At 42.8% G+C, this 15,609-nt stretch overlaps 1 protein-coding gene across 1 annotated transcript in view; it reads left to right on the top strand.

The window, feature by feature from the left end:
- Positions 1-6,488: 6,488 nt before the first annotated feature.
- LOC308155955 (ATPase family AAA domain-containing protein 2-like) overlaps positions 6,489-15,609 on the top strand; it is a gene marked incomplete at both ends in the record, with an annotated part of 30,821 nt that continues 21,700 nt past the window's right edge. The window contains 5 exons of the mRNA XM_080529319.1: positions 6,489-6,704; positions 8,021-8,123; positions 9,516-9,659; positions 10,671-10,788; positions 12,109-12,195. Coding sequence (XP_080385445.1) covers positions 6,489-6,704; positions 8,021-8,123; positions 9,516-9,659; positions 10,671-10,788; positions 12,109-12,195 — 668 coding nt within the window. The remainder of the gene's footprint in view (positions 6,705-8,020; positions 8,124-9,515; positions 9,660-10,670; positions 10,789-12,108; positions 12,196-15,609) is intronic.

Raw genomic sequence — 15,609 nt, 5'->3', positions numbered from 1 at the left:
GTGTTTTTTAATGATTGATTTTACCTCAGCTTTACTAAGTGGAATATCCATTTCTATTGATTCTGATTTAAGTGACTGCTTAGCTAATATATCCGCATCTTCATTTCCTTCTACCCCTACATGAGCAGGAACCCAAACAAAGCAAACAGTGATATCCATACTATATATTACATAAATTAAATGATGGATCTTGAAAACAATATCCTGTCTGCATGATTTCAACGATCTGATACTTGACAGTGCTGCCCAACTGTCAGAGGCAATGAGTGCATTACTAACCCTATTCTCTACCAACCATTCTAATGCTGTCAATATTGCTAGGAGCTCCACTGTGTACACTGATAAATGATCAGTGGTTCTTTTTTTAATTCCTGTTTTATACTGTGGGAAGAATACTGCAGCTCCTGTACGTCCTGTCTCTGGGTCTTTTGAGCCATCTGTAAAAATTAAGAACTTGCCTGTATAGTGCTGACCAATATAGTTTTGTACCACATTCCCAGGATGTGCATGTTTGGACTTCTTTCGTAGTTCTTGCTGTATATCTAAATCTACTAATGGATTCACATATAACCAGGGTGGAATAATTGAGTGCGGGATTACTGGACTATACCGTAATTTATCTAAATCGTACCTTTTTGCTATTGTATTCCCTATCCATCCAAAACTCATATAATGAGTCTTATTATGCTCCCAACAATCTTGTACAATAGACCTAGTTGGATGTGAACTATTCTGACCTTGGAGATTAACCCAGTAAGCTAACAATAGTTTAATTCTGCGTATCCACAGTGGCTGTTCCCCAACTTCAACTTGTATTGCTGCTACTGGGGATGTTTTAAAAGCTCCACTACATATTCTAAGTCCTTGTGATTGTTGCACATCCAACTTTTTAAGATGGCTTACTGCTGCTGACATGTATCCTAAACATCCATAATCTAGAGAAGCCCTCATCAAAGCCTGATACACATTAAACAATGCTGCTCTGCTTGCTCCCCAATCTCTCCCTGACAGGCATCTTAACAGGTTATTGACCTTTTTACATTTATCTTTTACTTTATCCGTGTGCTGTTTCCAGGTCAACTTTTCATCAAATAAAACACCAAGGAATCTAATTACATGAACCTGTTCTAAAGTATGCCCATATAATTTCAATGACACTTCTCTCGATCGTTTAGAAAAAACTATTACCTGTGTTTTAGGTATAGATAATTTGAACCCCCACTCATTTGCCCATTGTTCCACCTTCTCAATTGCAATCTGCATTTTCTTCTCTATGTATCTCAGATTCCGCCCCCTTATCCACAAGGTCCCGTCATCTGCATACAAAGACTTCCCTATTCCTTTTTCTATTTGTTCAAAGATGTCATTAATCATGACATTGAATAATACTGGACTACAAACACTCCCCTGTGGAGTCCCATTCTCAACCCTGTATTCCTTTGAATGTTCTGTCCCTACCCTTATCTGTATTGTCCTGCCAAAAAGAAAATCTAACACCCAGTTATATAACCTACCATCTACCCCCAGTTTACTTAATTTGATTAGCAATCCTTCCTTCCACAACATATCATAAGCTTTCTCAACATCGAAAAAGACAGCTAACACCATTTCTTTGTTAGTTTGAGCTTTCCTAATTTCTGACTCAAGACGTAAAATGGAATCCATAGTATTTCTTCCTCTACGGAACCCACTTTGAAAAGGAGAGAACAACTCTTTACTTTCTAAATAGTATGTTAGCCTTTCTGTGATCATTCGCTCCATAGTTTTCCCTAACTGTGATGTAAGTGCTATTGGTCTGTAGCTTGATGGATCTGATGGGTCTTTACCTGGTTTTAAAATAGGTACAATGATTGAGTGTTTCCATTTGTTTGGAATTTTACCTGATTCCCACACTTTATTAAACAACTTTAATACTACATATAATGCATGATCCTTCATATGAGCTAACATACTATAGCAAATACCATCCTTCCCTGGTGATGATTGCCTCCTCACATTTACAGCCCTTTTTAATTCAAGCAATGTAAAAGGTAAATCTAAACTATCCCTTGTTGCACTCTTCTTTACATTAACATCTATATTCTGAGCAAGAATTGTATCCCTACGGTGTCTAGCATTTACTGTTAAATTACCTGAACTGTGAACTTTCACTAGTGTTTCTGCCAGAAGTTCTGCCTTATCTTTATTACTGACTGCTGATTTATTGCTACCTGTCAACACTGGTATTACATAATTCCTTTTAATTCCACTCATTCTTCGGATCATTCCCCATATATCAGACAGCTTAGTCTCCCTTCCTATCGTATTACAATATTTCCTCCAGTATGTCCGTTTAGCTGTTTTTATAGTTTTCCTAACTACTGCTTGTGCCCTTTTATATTGAATTAATGATTCCAGAGAATGATGTTTTTTCAACTGTCTAAATGAACTATTCCTATGCTTGCCAACACTGCTTGCCAACACTCTTTATCCCACCAAGGTACATTCTTCCTATCTTTACACCCTTTACTCATCGGTATTGTTTCCTGTACTGACTCTATAATGGCTGACACCAACTTCTCATTAAACTCATCCACATCTAATATTTCCTCTCTAAGTAACAGTTCAACCTTGACCCAACTAATTTGCTGAAAGTTCTCCCAGTCAGCTTTATCCAACTTCCATCTCGGTATCTTAATGTCCTCTTCTTGATTTACTTCTACTCCAAGCATAATACTTATAGGGTAATGATCACTCCCCACTGTAGACTCCCTTAACACTTCCCAATTTGTGATACCTGCAATTCCCATTGAAGCCAGTGTTAAATCTATTGCACTCTCCTTATTTTGAGCACTATTATATCTAGTACCTCTCCCATCATTCATACACACCAATCCCTTATCCTCTATAAATTCCTCAATAATTAAACCATTTGCATCTGTTCTTTCACCCCCCCACAATGCACTGTGTGCATTAAAGTCCCCACACCATATCACTTTACCCTGTGCTTGTGCACCCACCATATCTAATGTGTCATGACATAATCTTTTACATGGATTATAATAGTTCACTATTACAAACTCATCTTTCCCTGTCCAAATTTTCACCACTATTGACTCATGTTCTTTCCCCAAGTTAATTACTTTAAACATTGTCCCATTTTTAACAAATGTAGCCACACCACCACCATTCCCATTCTTCCTATCATTCCGAATACCTACATAACCCTGTATTACAAAATCCCATTGCGGTCTCAACCATGTTTCCTGTATACATATTACATTAGGTTTCTTTTGTAAGTCTAGACTACAACACATTTTTTAAATTCCTGTCCATTAGCAATGAGACTTCTTGCATTCCACTGTAATATACTTAAGCACATTATGAAGGACCAGCATCACCAGGTGATGAGTGTAGTTGTGCATTTAGTTTTAGAATCTTCTCAACTCCATCACATTCCAGACCCTTTATTCCCAGATATCTCTTCGCTGCTTTCACTATTATTTTTATCTTCTCTGTCTTACTGTTCGCTTGTGAGGAACAATTAATTACATCAACCATAAAGAGTACAAAATCATGTTTCCCCACCACCAATGTATCTTCCTTTACTTTACTACATCCCTCACATGATTTAGTTATGCTGCTCTCCTCTCCTTGTTCTGCCCTGACGATCTCAGCACTAGCGGTGAATCCACCTGGCTTCATCACTCTTTTAGCTGCTTCAGCATATGTGATCCCATGAGAAACTTTTACACGCTGTACTTCCGCTGCTTTCTTACTGACCTCAAAACCCCCGTAAGCAGAGCTATGTTCCCCTCCGCAGTTACAACACTTTAGTTTGGCATCCTCTTCGCATCTCCCATACTCATGGTCACCAGCACACCTTCCACATCTCTGCTTGCCTTTGCACACAGCCGCCACATGCCCAAACTTTTGGCACTTGAAGCACCTCAGTGGTGGGGGAATATATAGCCTAACATCATAGCACATATATCCGATGAATACTTTAGAAGGTAACCTTTCCTCGTCAAATATCAGAAGAACTGACAAACTATCACACTTCTCTCCATTGCGAGTGGTTCTCAGGCGCTTTACCTCACTGATTTTAGCTCCCTTCAAGTGATCCTTAATATGTTCTATGGACACATTTGAAGGAATGGCCGATATCACACCTCGAACCATCTTTTTATCACTGGTCAGGGCTGGACTGGGACAAAAATTAGGCCCTGGCATTTTTGGCCCAGACAGGCCCACCCCAATCGGTCGGACCACACCCACCAGCACAAAAATACTTGCCTTATATACTCGTCTTATATAATGTGCTGTACAGTCATATGACAAACTGTAGTATTCCCCCAAACCACTACAAAGACGACTACATACAATAAGCAATGGTACCAGTGCAAGTAGACCAGTGTACTCAGTGATCAGATTCCAGAGCGAATTTACGAACGCAGCCTTGTTGTTCTAGATTTATTTTTCCATTATCAACCTATCATTGCGCTTTAGAGTAAAACAAAGCACGCAACTGTCGCGTCTATCTTTTCATGGCAACTCTACATTGTGATTTACAAGGGATATTAACTAATATTAAGTAATATTATTACTTGGTTACATTTTGCAATTGATCCGCGGTACACATGCATGCCGAACCGTGGGGGGCGATCCGTTACACCCCTACACAGCTACCTATATTTTCCTTACCGGGTCAACGGTTACAGGCTGACTCGGCCCCGCTTCTTCTGTATCCTCTCTATCCTCTGTATCTGTACCCTGCTCCCGCTCCTCCCTGCCAGCCTCCTCTTCAACCTGTTGCTGTTGCTGCTGTGGTAAACTTGAGGGTGCAGCAAACATGTCCCTAATGTTTACACATTTGGCAGGATCTGCCTCGAGTTTCTTCTTGTTTTTCTCCCTAAGTTTTTCCCAGCCTCCCTTCCGTTTTAGTGTGCTTTTGCGCTCCATCTCTCTCAGTATCTATCTAGTAACTATCCAGGCTAACTAAATGTATTTTGCTGGCCGGCTCGGCCCAAAACTACCGCAAAACTGAGACGCGGTCTGGTGCTGCGTGCGTGCGTGACCCCTGACCCCCCCCCCCCTTCTCTCTGTTGATTGGGCCAGCCCAGTGCCTGTATAGAAAATTGACCAACGGGCCGCTGTCCCTGATTTATGGGCCGTTCAATGGTAGCTTTCGGCCGGGCCGGCTGGTAAAAAAAATAAAAAAATGCCCGGTATGCCAGATGGCCAGTCCAGCCCTGTCACTGGTCAATGTTGCTAGCACTTTCTTACCCTCAAGCATAGTAAGCTTTGTAGCCTTGCCTCGCTGCAAACCATCTCTGCAAAACACCAGAAGTGATCCATTCCGTAGAACTCTTGCACTACTCACATCTCCTATCGCTTTCTTTATCGATGTGGTTAGACGAATCGGATTCCATTCACCAAACGAAGCACCTTCATCAAGCAGTTTCAGAATTACTTTACTATTCTCTTCCTTTCGATCAATTATCTCTTCAACAATTACATCATCATCGGATTCAGTACGTGAACTGTATTCATCATGATGCTGTTTCTTCTTTTTACGTTTAGCTTTCCTATTTATCGGACTCTCAAATTCCCCGCCATCTACAACCATTCCTGCGTCCTCCTCACTTCCTGGTTTGTTCCTACCACCTGTCATCTCACGTCCATTCACAGTCCGGTCCCACCCTCTTCCTCTGCCATGATCCGCCATTCTCGCCATCCAGCACCGTCTTCCATCCATCCAATAAACTATATTAACTATCCGCTTGTTAAGTCTGACGTCAAAAGTGACGTTTAGCCATTTCCGGGGTCAAACCAGAAATTCCCCGCACCAGAGTACCTGTTAACTACAGCGGTAGAATTACAGTTTAATCTTTTTTTAGACTCGGATCTATTCATTCAACAAGGGACACGGCACTTTCCCGTTTTCTCCATATTGTCAGGGTATTTGAGCCTCGGAAAAGCGCTATATAAATATAATTTATTATTATTATTATTTCTCCATTTCGAAGACATCGCCTCAGCCAACGTTGGCCCCGGAAATACGTCACGACTTAACAAGCGGTATCCGCTACGAGGCGGACATCCAGATGGTCTACCTCGTATAAACGGGATCAATAAAATAAAACAAAACCCCACCACCACCACCAGTTGCTATTATTATTATTATTATTATTATTATTATTATTATTATTATTATTATTATTATTATTATTATTATTATTCGGCTACCACCACACCCACAAAATACTTCTCAGTGACGTAGGACGCGCCAGAATTCGGTGTTTTCATTTGAATTTATACACAGCACGAGATCTCGTTTATTTTGATTTTATCTAACCTTTATTTAATACTGACGAAACACACCAGTGAGGCCCAGTTTTCTTGAGGTTGCCAGCTGTATAAACGAGGATCCATCCATCCAACACTCATAGGTAGATAGAGAATATTATCAGTTGTTATTCAACGGTCATTCACCGCGTACAGTCAGGATGGTGATGTTACCCAGAGGTCCCGACGCAGATCCATCAACCCCACTGAGATCAACACAGCCCGGAGGGAACTTTACCTCCGCACAGACCCCCCAGACCCCACCCAGACCCCCCGGAACCAGCTTTACCTCTCCACAGACCCCACCACCCAGAAGGTCCGCCCGCCTGACCCGGCTTCAGGGCGACACACCGGTCCGCACCGTCAACACGCTGACCGTGAGTTAAATCACAGTGAAGATATAAATAATCGACCGGTATTTGGCTATTCTGTTTACTCCTAGTCTAAGGACAACTGAGTCTTCACTTCAACAGATGCATTTTATTCATGAATGTCCTCCAGGTTGTATTTATTCGAGAATTGTGTTTTATTTCTCAGGGCTATTTTTCTGGGAGGGTTGGGGGACAACAAGACCGAATGACAACCTTTAACAGTGGCCAAACCCCAGAGAGACCGCTCAGAAAGAACACAAGGTAGCTAATATTATCAATGAAATTATGAGACTTTGAGATTTTTGTCATTTGTTATATGAGGCTGATAACTTTGTTGGCCTACAAATGACTTGTATTGTTTTCTGTTGACATTACTTCTACTACTTTTATTTCTTTTGCAGGAAATCGCCAAGGTTTCAGGCCAATGGGGCCAATGAAGGTGACCAAACTGGTTAGCATTGTATACATCTTAATCATGTCCCATACCCTCCCGAAATGTAAGATAACATAAATAACTTTCAGATTTAGTCACATGCGACACGAGAGTCATGCCATTATCAAACTAAAATGCCATGCCATTTAGCTGACGCTTTTATCCAGGGAGACTTACATTGAAATGAATGCATACATTTCAGTATACATGGCCCCTGCGGGAATCGAACGCACAACCTAAACATTGTTAGCACCATGCTCTACCATCTGAGCCACAACAATAAAGACAACAATTCTGGCATCTAGCCTACTTTAAAGGACTCTGTTTGTTATCATGAACGCACAACACACTCTTAGCATAAACTTCAATGTAGCTTTATTGAACAATGACTGAAAGAACAGAGCAATCCATCACAGATATACAGATATCATCACTCAGACATAACACCACAATACAGAACAATCGAATACTAATGTGTCACTGTTAACCCATTGTGCAGATCACTATTAACCCGATGTGCAGACATAACAGATAGGACATAACATCCTCCTGATGCATAGACCAATAAGACAGCCCTCAAGTCCCACCTGTTTGCCAAGGCCTTCGGCCTCTAGTTTAAATGTTGTTTTTGTTTGTCTGACAGTTTTTTGTAATTGTCTTGTAAATCTCTGTAAAGCGACCTTGGGTCCCCTGAAAGGCGCTATATAAACGTTAAAGTTATTATTATTATTATTATTATTATTATTATTAATAAGGCTGAGTTGCTGATGGATTATGACTTGTTGTGTGTTCTGTGTGTGTTCTGTGTGTTCTGTGTGTGTTCTGTGTGTGTTCTGTATGTTGTTGTTGTTGTTGTTGTTGTGTGTTCTAACTACGTGCTCGGGTCCAGTTGACGGGTTCCTCAACCCGCGAGCCAGCGGGTCTCAGGGGGTCGTACGACGCAGCACCAGAACCACCAGACCCCAGCAGATGCACAACTGCCACGCCACCAAGTAAGGACTCCGCCCCCCCCCCACAACCTGGAATATGCTACAGCAGGAACTGAAGCTGTCCAGTTTGATTCCCCCTTGGGGATTTTAAACTACTTGTAGGAAGACTGGAGAGAGAGAGTCTGTGGGGGTTTGCGTGTACATAATCAGATTTTATTTTGTCTTTCAACTTTTGCACTTCTGTATTGACCATTTGAATGTTTTGAGTTTTAGTTAGTCTCTTGTACGTCCTGTCTGCCTGTAACTTTGTGTTATGCTGCTGTCTGCCCTGAACAGGTCTCTCTTGTAAACGAGACCCCGGGGTCTCAATGAGATGGTTTTACCTGTATAAATAAAGGTTCATGAAAACAATGAAAAATTAAGTACAGGCAGCACCACCTGAGCCAAACTAGGCTACCAACACAGACATCCAGGGGAGGCTGGTGGGATGTAGACATCTAGGGGAGGCTGGTGGGATGTAGACATCTAGGGGAGGCTGGTGGGATGTAGACATCTAGGGGAGGCTGGTGGGATGTAGACATCTAGGGGAGGCTGGTGGGATGTAGACATCTAGGGGAGGCTGGTGGGATGTAGACATCTAGGGGAGGGCTGGTGGGATGTAGACATCTAGGGGAGGCTGGTGGGATGTATACATCAGAGGACGAGGATGAGCCTGATGATCCTCCGGTCTTCTGCCTCCTCTGAGAGCGACCGAAATCTTCAGTGAAATCATGCTAACGGATGTTCATGATGTCACTTCCTGTGTTTGCCACAGCACTGCCAACGCCATTCCGCTGAAGATGGAGTTGAGTCTTCCTCTCCTAGTTGACGCAGAGGAGGAGGAGGTTTGGAGGTTCATCTTCTTGGTGTAACGCTTAATTCGGGGTGACGGTAGCCTAGTGGTTAGAGAGGCCGGCTAGCAATTTGTAAGATCGCCGGCTCGACCCCCCCCCGCCTCAGGAGGGAGCAACATGTGCCCTTGAGCAAGGCACTTAACCCCTAATTGCTCTAGGGGCGCCGACTATGGCTGACCCTGTGCCTAGAGCCAAACATGCCAAATTCCAACAGTTGATTGCATGGCAAATAAAACATTATTATTATTGTTATTATTATTATTATTATTATTATTATTATTATTATTATTATTTATTGGAGGTTTATCCTCTTGGTGTGTTTGAAACCGTTCCTCATTCCGTCTCACACATTACAATGACCTTGTTGTTGTTTTTGTTTGAATGACAGAGAATCTGTTCTAAAGCCCAGAAGATAACGATCTCAGATCGACCAAAAACCACCCAAAAAGATGCCAGTCAAGACAACAAAGGTGTCTATCTCTACATTTTGTTCAACGACAACATATAACTCACCATGTCATGTTGTGTTGTTATGAACTGTTGCTCCGTTGGTTATTTCAAGAGGGCATTGATGACGATGAGGATGACGAAGATGAAGACTATGACGAAAATGACGATGACGATGATGATGATGGCCGTGCTAACAGCAGGTGTCTTGAAGCCAGACAGAAAAACGCTGTTGTCCGCTACCACGCGCCCCATGATGGTTGGTCCCCTTTGAGATTATTACAAATTGTCTAACATTCTACAGTGCCAAGAGTGACTTTGGATGCGTTTGTAAATTCGCTCTGAGAGGGCCGGAGGAGCGCACACTGGGTTCAACGTCATAGAGCGACCAAGTAATTTAATTGGACAAGAGGCATTCCATGAGTGCTGAACAGATTTCCAGAGCGTATTTTACGAACGCACCCTTTATTCACCACAAAATGCATAAATTACAAGGCTTCATTTTTGTAGCCAATCAAAATGTTGTTGCTAGGTAGACACCACATAGAACACTTGGGTGGGGAGTATTTCCCGGAATTCTTTTGCAGTTAGTGAGTTAAAATGGCTGTCTAGCAGTCTGGGGTGGTCTAGTGGTCTAGCACCATGGCCTGGGGTGGTCCAGTGGTCTAGCACCATGGCCTGGGGTGGTCCAGTGGTCTAGCACCATGGCCTGGGGTGGTCCAGTGGTTTAGCACCATGGCCTGGGGTGGTCCAGTGGTCTAGCACCATGGCCTGCGGTGGTCCAGTGGTCTAGCACCATAGCCTGGGGTGGTCCAGTGGTCTGGCACCATGGCCTGGGGTGGTCCAGTGGTCCAGCACCATGGCCTGGGTTTGATCCGGCCCATGCCCTGCTGACATGCCCTCTTCTCCTTGATTTCCTGTCTATCTTCACTATCTCTATCCAATAAAATAGGTTTCTGAGTGGGACTGGCCCACTCAGAAAAAAATGGCTATCTATCATGATCATGTGACCTGACTAAGCAGAACTGGTTGCTATGGACACAGGCTCAGGTGCTCACATGAGTTCTCTCAGGTATTTTGACTGACAGTTCAGATCGCTGGAGGCTGGCGGAGGTAGAAATCGGAGGACGGGCTCAACAGTTTGAAACTATTCCTCAGTCCGTTCCTTGGGTTACAATGAGCCCGTCCTCCTATTTCTACCTCTGCCAGCCTCCCCTGGCCCAGATCTGTCCTTCCTCAGACTCCTCCTGTCTCACTGTTGTATCTGCAGAACCCAGGAAGCCGTTGGGATTTTTCAACACGACGTCCAAGACGTCCACTAGAGGGAGCTACCGCATCAGCGCCTCAGTCCCCAGGAGTGCATACACCACCAGTCGCAGAAGTGGCAGGTCTGCTTGTCCCCCCCCCCCACTGCGCCCCCCTCCACCCTCCCCCCACACTCCAACCCTCCCTCAACCTCAGTGAACGTAGACAGATGTCACTCACCACACTGGCAGTCCAGTCCAAATGTATAAAACATCTTATTTTACTTTGTACACTTTCATTTCAGGTCAAAATGTATTTGTTGTTGACCTAATATCTTGAAGAGACATTTTCTTTAGATTGTTGGATCTTTTCTCTTGTACAATTTACAATGACCATGCCTTGCCTATTGTTATTATTATTATTATTATTATTATTATTATTATTATTATTATTATTATTATTATTATTATTATTATTATTATATGGTCATTCGTTTTTAGGTCAAAATCAGTTCACTGTTACTTGTGAACTTAGCTGGCGTCAGCTGTCACCATGGTTACTGGGGACTAGTAACACATTTCCTGCTCAATGACCCCACCACCCCCTCCCCCCCAGACCTGTGTCTGAACGTGTGAATGTTTTCTTGTTTTTTTCTTTCTAAATGGTTTGGAACGTCAGGATTGGGTCCATGGGCAGGTGAGTCTCTGGCAGGTTAGGACTCACCTGTGTACTGTAGCACCTGTGGAATGCCCCCCGCATATAAGTCATGGACAAAAAATATTGGCACCCCTGCACTTCTGTCAGATAAATGCACCACTTCCCCCCAGAACATTTTACAAATGCTTTGGTATTCACATGTTTATTTCTATTGTTTGCATTGGAACAACACAAAAAAGCAGAGAGAAAAAAAAGAATCCACACAGAATGATTGGCACCTTTTTCAAAATTGTTAGGAATGATTGTATTCCAAGCCTGTAATGCTCCTTTCATTTGTATTTAAACTCACTCAAGCTTGCCTTCACCAGTTAACCCTCTCCCCCTCCCCTTCCCATGTGTCCCCAGCACTACCTTAATTAGGCCCCTATACTTTCTTTTATTTATTTATTGTTTCTTTCTATTATTACTTACTCAATCTTTTCAGTTTGATAAGCGTCTTTGACTGTCTAGAAAAGTGCTTGTACTGTATATAATGTATTATTATTATTATTATTATTATTACCTGTGGCAAGTTTCAGTAGTGTTCGTTTCACACGTCTACAATCCATCACTTTCGGGTTGAAGAGGTGGTGACGTTGCCATGGGGATGAATAAGGAAGGAGGTGTCCACCTCATGTCTATCCTACCTAGGAAGTGATGGGTGGTGTAGAAGGTGATGTGATGTAGTGTACTACAGCGTGGCTAGGGTTAGGGTTATGGTTCTGTGTGGTTCTGTGTGGTTCTGTATGTTCCTGTTTGGCCCGCAGGAGGAAGCAGGGCTGGCAGCCCCTGGAGGCCGACACCTTGGAGCAGGAAGACTCCTCAGATGAGGACGACACGGAGCAGGTCAGCAGGTCAGTGAAACAATTATTAAAAAAAAAAAAACTTTGAATATATGCGGCTGTGGCGCAGGAGGTAGAGCCGCCGTCTAATGATCACAAGGTTGGCAGATCGGCGGTTCGAGCCCCGGCTGGCCACATGTCGAGGTGTCCTTGGGCAAGACACCGAACCTCAAATTGCTCCCAGTGATTGACTGATTGATTATACTTTATTGTCCCCGAGGGGAAATTTGTCTTGGGCATGGTACTTTCATGCTTCAAGTGCAACAGAGACGATACATACAACATACAGTAGACAAAGTAAACAACAGGACAGCAACAAACATTGAGTGACATTGGCAGCAGTTTCCACCTGGACATGGCATCATTTGGTATAAATGTATATTGCACATAACCCTTCAAGTGGTGTTTTCGAATATTGCACATGGCCCTTCAAGTGGTGTCTAAGATAAAGTGCAGGTGCTGGTGATCATGTCCTAATCATCGTTTCTGCTTGAGCGAATTGATTAGTTTAATGGAGAATGGGACAAATTATAGTTTTAAGAGCTTATAATTACATCTTGGCATGCGAAGCCTTCTACCTAGGGGGAGAACTTCGTATTCTGTGGAGAGCGGATGTTGGGGGTCTGCGATTATCTTGTTAGCCTTGTCCAGGACAGCTTTTTCATATAGTTTATTTAGGATCACATAGTCTCTTTCACCTACAATTTTCATAGCTGTTTTGTGAATGCTGACTAGTCTGTTTTTTTGTTGTACAGTTAAGTTGCCAAACCACACAATTATTCCATATCTGATTACACTTTCAACAATGGACTGATAGAAAATTCTCATGATCTGCTTTCTCACCCCATAAAGTCTGAGTCGCCTCAGGTGATAAAGCCTCTGCTGTAGTTTGTTACATAAGCTGTCTAAGTGTGTATTCCAGCAGAGATGGTTGTCTAATTGAATACCTAAGTACTTATAAGAGGGCACCTGGATGATTGTTTGGTCTTTAACGACCACAGGCTCATGGTCAGTTACCTGCCTTGGGTCTAACACAACCTCCTGAGTTTTGGTGAGGTTTAAGATGAGATGGTTGCTGTCGCACCATTTAGTGAATATGTTAATCTCATCATGGAGCACCGAGGGGTCTGTATCTTTATCAAGGAGACTTAGAATTGCAGTGTCGTCAGCATATTTTATAATATGGTTGCTTGGGTGGTTACTTTTACAGTCGTTGGTGTATACTGAGAAAAGATATGGGGACAGAACGCAACCTTGGGGGACACCTGTACTGCAGTGTTTAGTCACTGACAGTGTTCCATTGACTTTCACTTGCTGTTCTCTTTCTAACATGAAGGAATGGATCCATTTGATTAAAGTACTATTGACACCCATGTCTTTGAGCTTTCCTAAGAGCACGTGGGGTTGTAAAGGCGTATTAAAGGCGGAACTAAAGTCAACAAACATAATTCGGACATAGGCCTTTTTGTTCTCGAGGTGCTTGGATACAGAATGTGTGATATAGAGAATAGCATCCTCCGTGCTACGGTTCGGTTTATAGGCAAATTGAAAAACATCTAGCAGTGGGTCAATGTGTTTTCTAAGCAGAGACAGTACATATCGTTCAAAACATTTAATCACAATGGAAGTTAGAGCAATGGGGCGGAAGTAATTATTCTCCATGGTACGAGGTTTTTTCGGCACAGGGATTATAATTGACTTCCTCCACAGAGCTGGAACCTCGGTATTCAGGGACTTTTCAAATAGCGGACACCATGCTGTTGTTAGTTCTTCTGCACAGTTTTTGAGAAGAGAAGCTGATAGACCGTCTGGACCTGTGGACCTGTTGGTAGACACCCTGCTAAAGAGACGTTGAATGCTGGTAGGATTTACCTCCAACCAGCAGTTGGCATCAGTCTCTGGCAGGGTCTGCAACACACGGTCACACTCCTGAGAGTTCCGTGTGTCAAACCTCAGGTAGAAGTCATTCAGCTCGTTTGCTTTTTGTTGTTCGTCTAGGGTCATGATCTGTCTTTTTGTTGGGTTCATGTTGGTCACTGATTTCATTGTGTCCCATAGTTTTTTAGAGTTGGAAGTCAAAAAACGTTGTTCCATTGTGTCCCTGTGTTTTTTCCTTGCACTAACAAGCAGTTGTTTTAGTTCTTTCTGGACCACTGACAGTCCTGCCCTGTCCTTATTTCTGAATGCCTGTTTTTTCCTATTTATGCAATCTTTGATTTCTTTTGTAATATATGGTTTGTTATTAGGATAAACTACTATTTCCTTCTTTGGGACAACATTGTCAACACAGAATCTTATATAGTCTGTTATGGTAACAGTGGCCTCATCCAGCTCTAGTGCGTGGAATATGGACCAGTCTGTGCACAGAAAGCTACCCTTAATTGTCTCAGTAGCATCATGCGACCACACATTAAATGTACAATGGGATTAAAGGGATTAAATGTACAATGTTGTGATCTGAGTTTGAGAGGGGAGGTTTTGATTTGGCTACATATGCATTTTTTACATTTCCATAGCATTTATCTAGGATCTTGTCATTACGGGTATTACATTTCACATATTGTTCAAAGCCAGGTAGCTTAGTCTCTAACTTGCAGTGGTTTACATCACCCAGGAAGAAGATAGGCGCTCCCGGTGTGAGCGGGCCGGCGCCTTGCATGGCAGCTTGCCGTCATTGGTGTGTGAATGTGTGTGTTAATGGGTGAATGTAAAGGCTGTTGTAAAGTGCTTTGGAGCAGCAAAAAAGGCGCTATATAAGTGCAGTCCATTTACCATATGTTTTAGGGCATTTCTGCTTTATTGTGATAGAGACAGTAAAGTTCGACAGGAAGGACGGGTGAGAGAGAGAGAGGAGGGGTGACATGCAGGATATGTCGACGGCCGGAATCGAACCGGGGACCCCACGATGACGTGGCTGACGTCTTCAGTGTCTTTAGTATTCTGCGCCACCGAGCGCCGACCAGTGAAACAATCCTTTCAAAAATTTTCTGAAGATTTCCCACTGCTCAAAACTGGATGAAACAGTTTCACCTCATTATTTCTCATTCTACACTTTATTCTCTTCTATGTATCACCGTTACACGTCGTAATAGGACACTTATGCAACCCTGCATGAAGGTAAAATGTAAGGTGATATTATGTGTTGTGTTAGTTAGACCAATGCTTCTGTTTTGTTTTGAACTTTGCCCATGATATAACCTGTAGTGGCCGATGATGTCACAGTGGGCGAAGGTTCCGGGGTGGTTGTTTTGGTTCAGAGTTGGTCTCCTTGGTGAGCATCATTCTGTTGCTGACAGCTGGGAGTCAACACATGATCTGCTTCATCAGTTGAATCTGTATGACTGAGTTAGAAGGAACCGAAGACAATTTATATATTTCATCGATTTTCTAGAGGTAGAATCTCTTGTCTTTTAGTGTTTAATACAC

This window comes from Nansenia antarctica (genome assembly GCF_963989245.1).
Source record: "Nansenia antarctica genome assembly, chromosome: 4".
Classification (NCBI taxonomy): domain Eukaryota; kingdom Metazoa; phylum Chordata; class Actinopteri; order Argentiniformes; family Microstomatidae; genus Nansenia; species Nansenia antarctica.
Note: the sequence above shows the minus strand (reverse complement) of the source record. Positions and strands in the feature narration are given on the sequence as shown.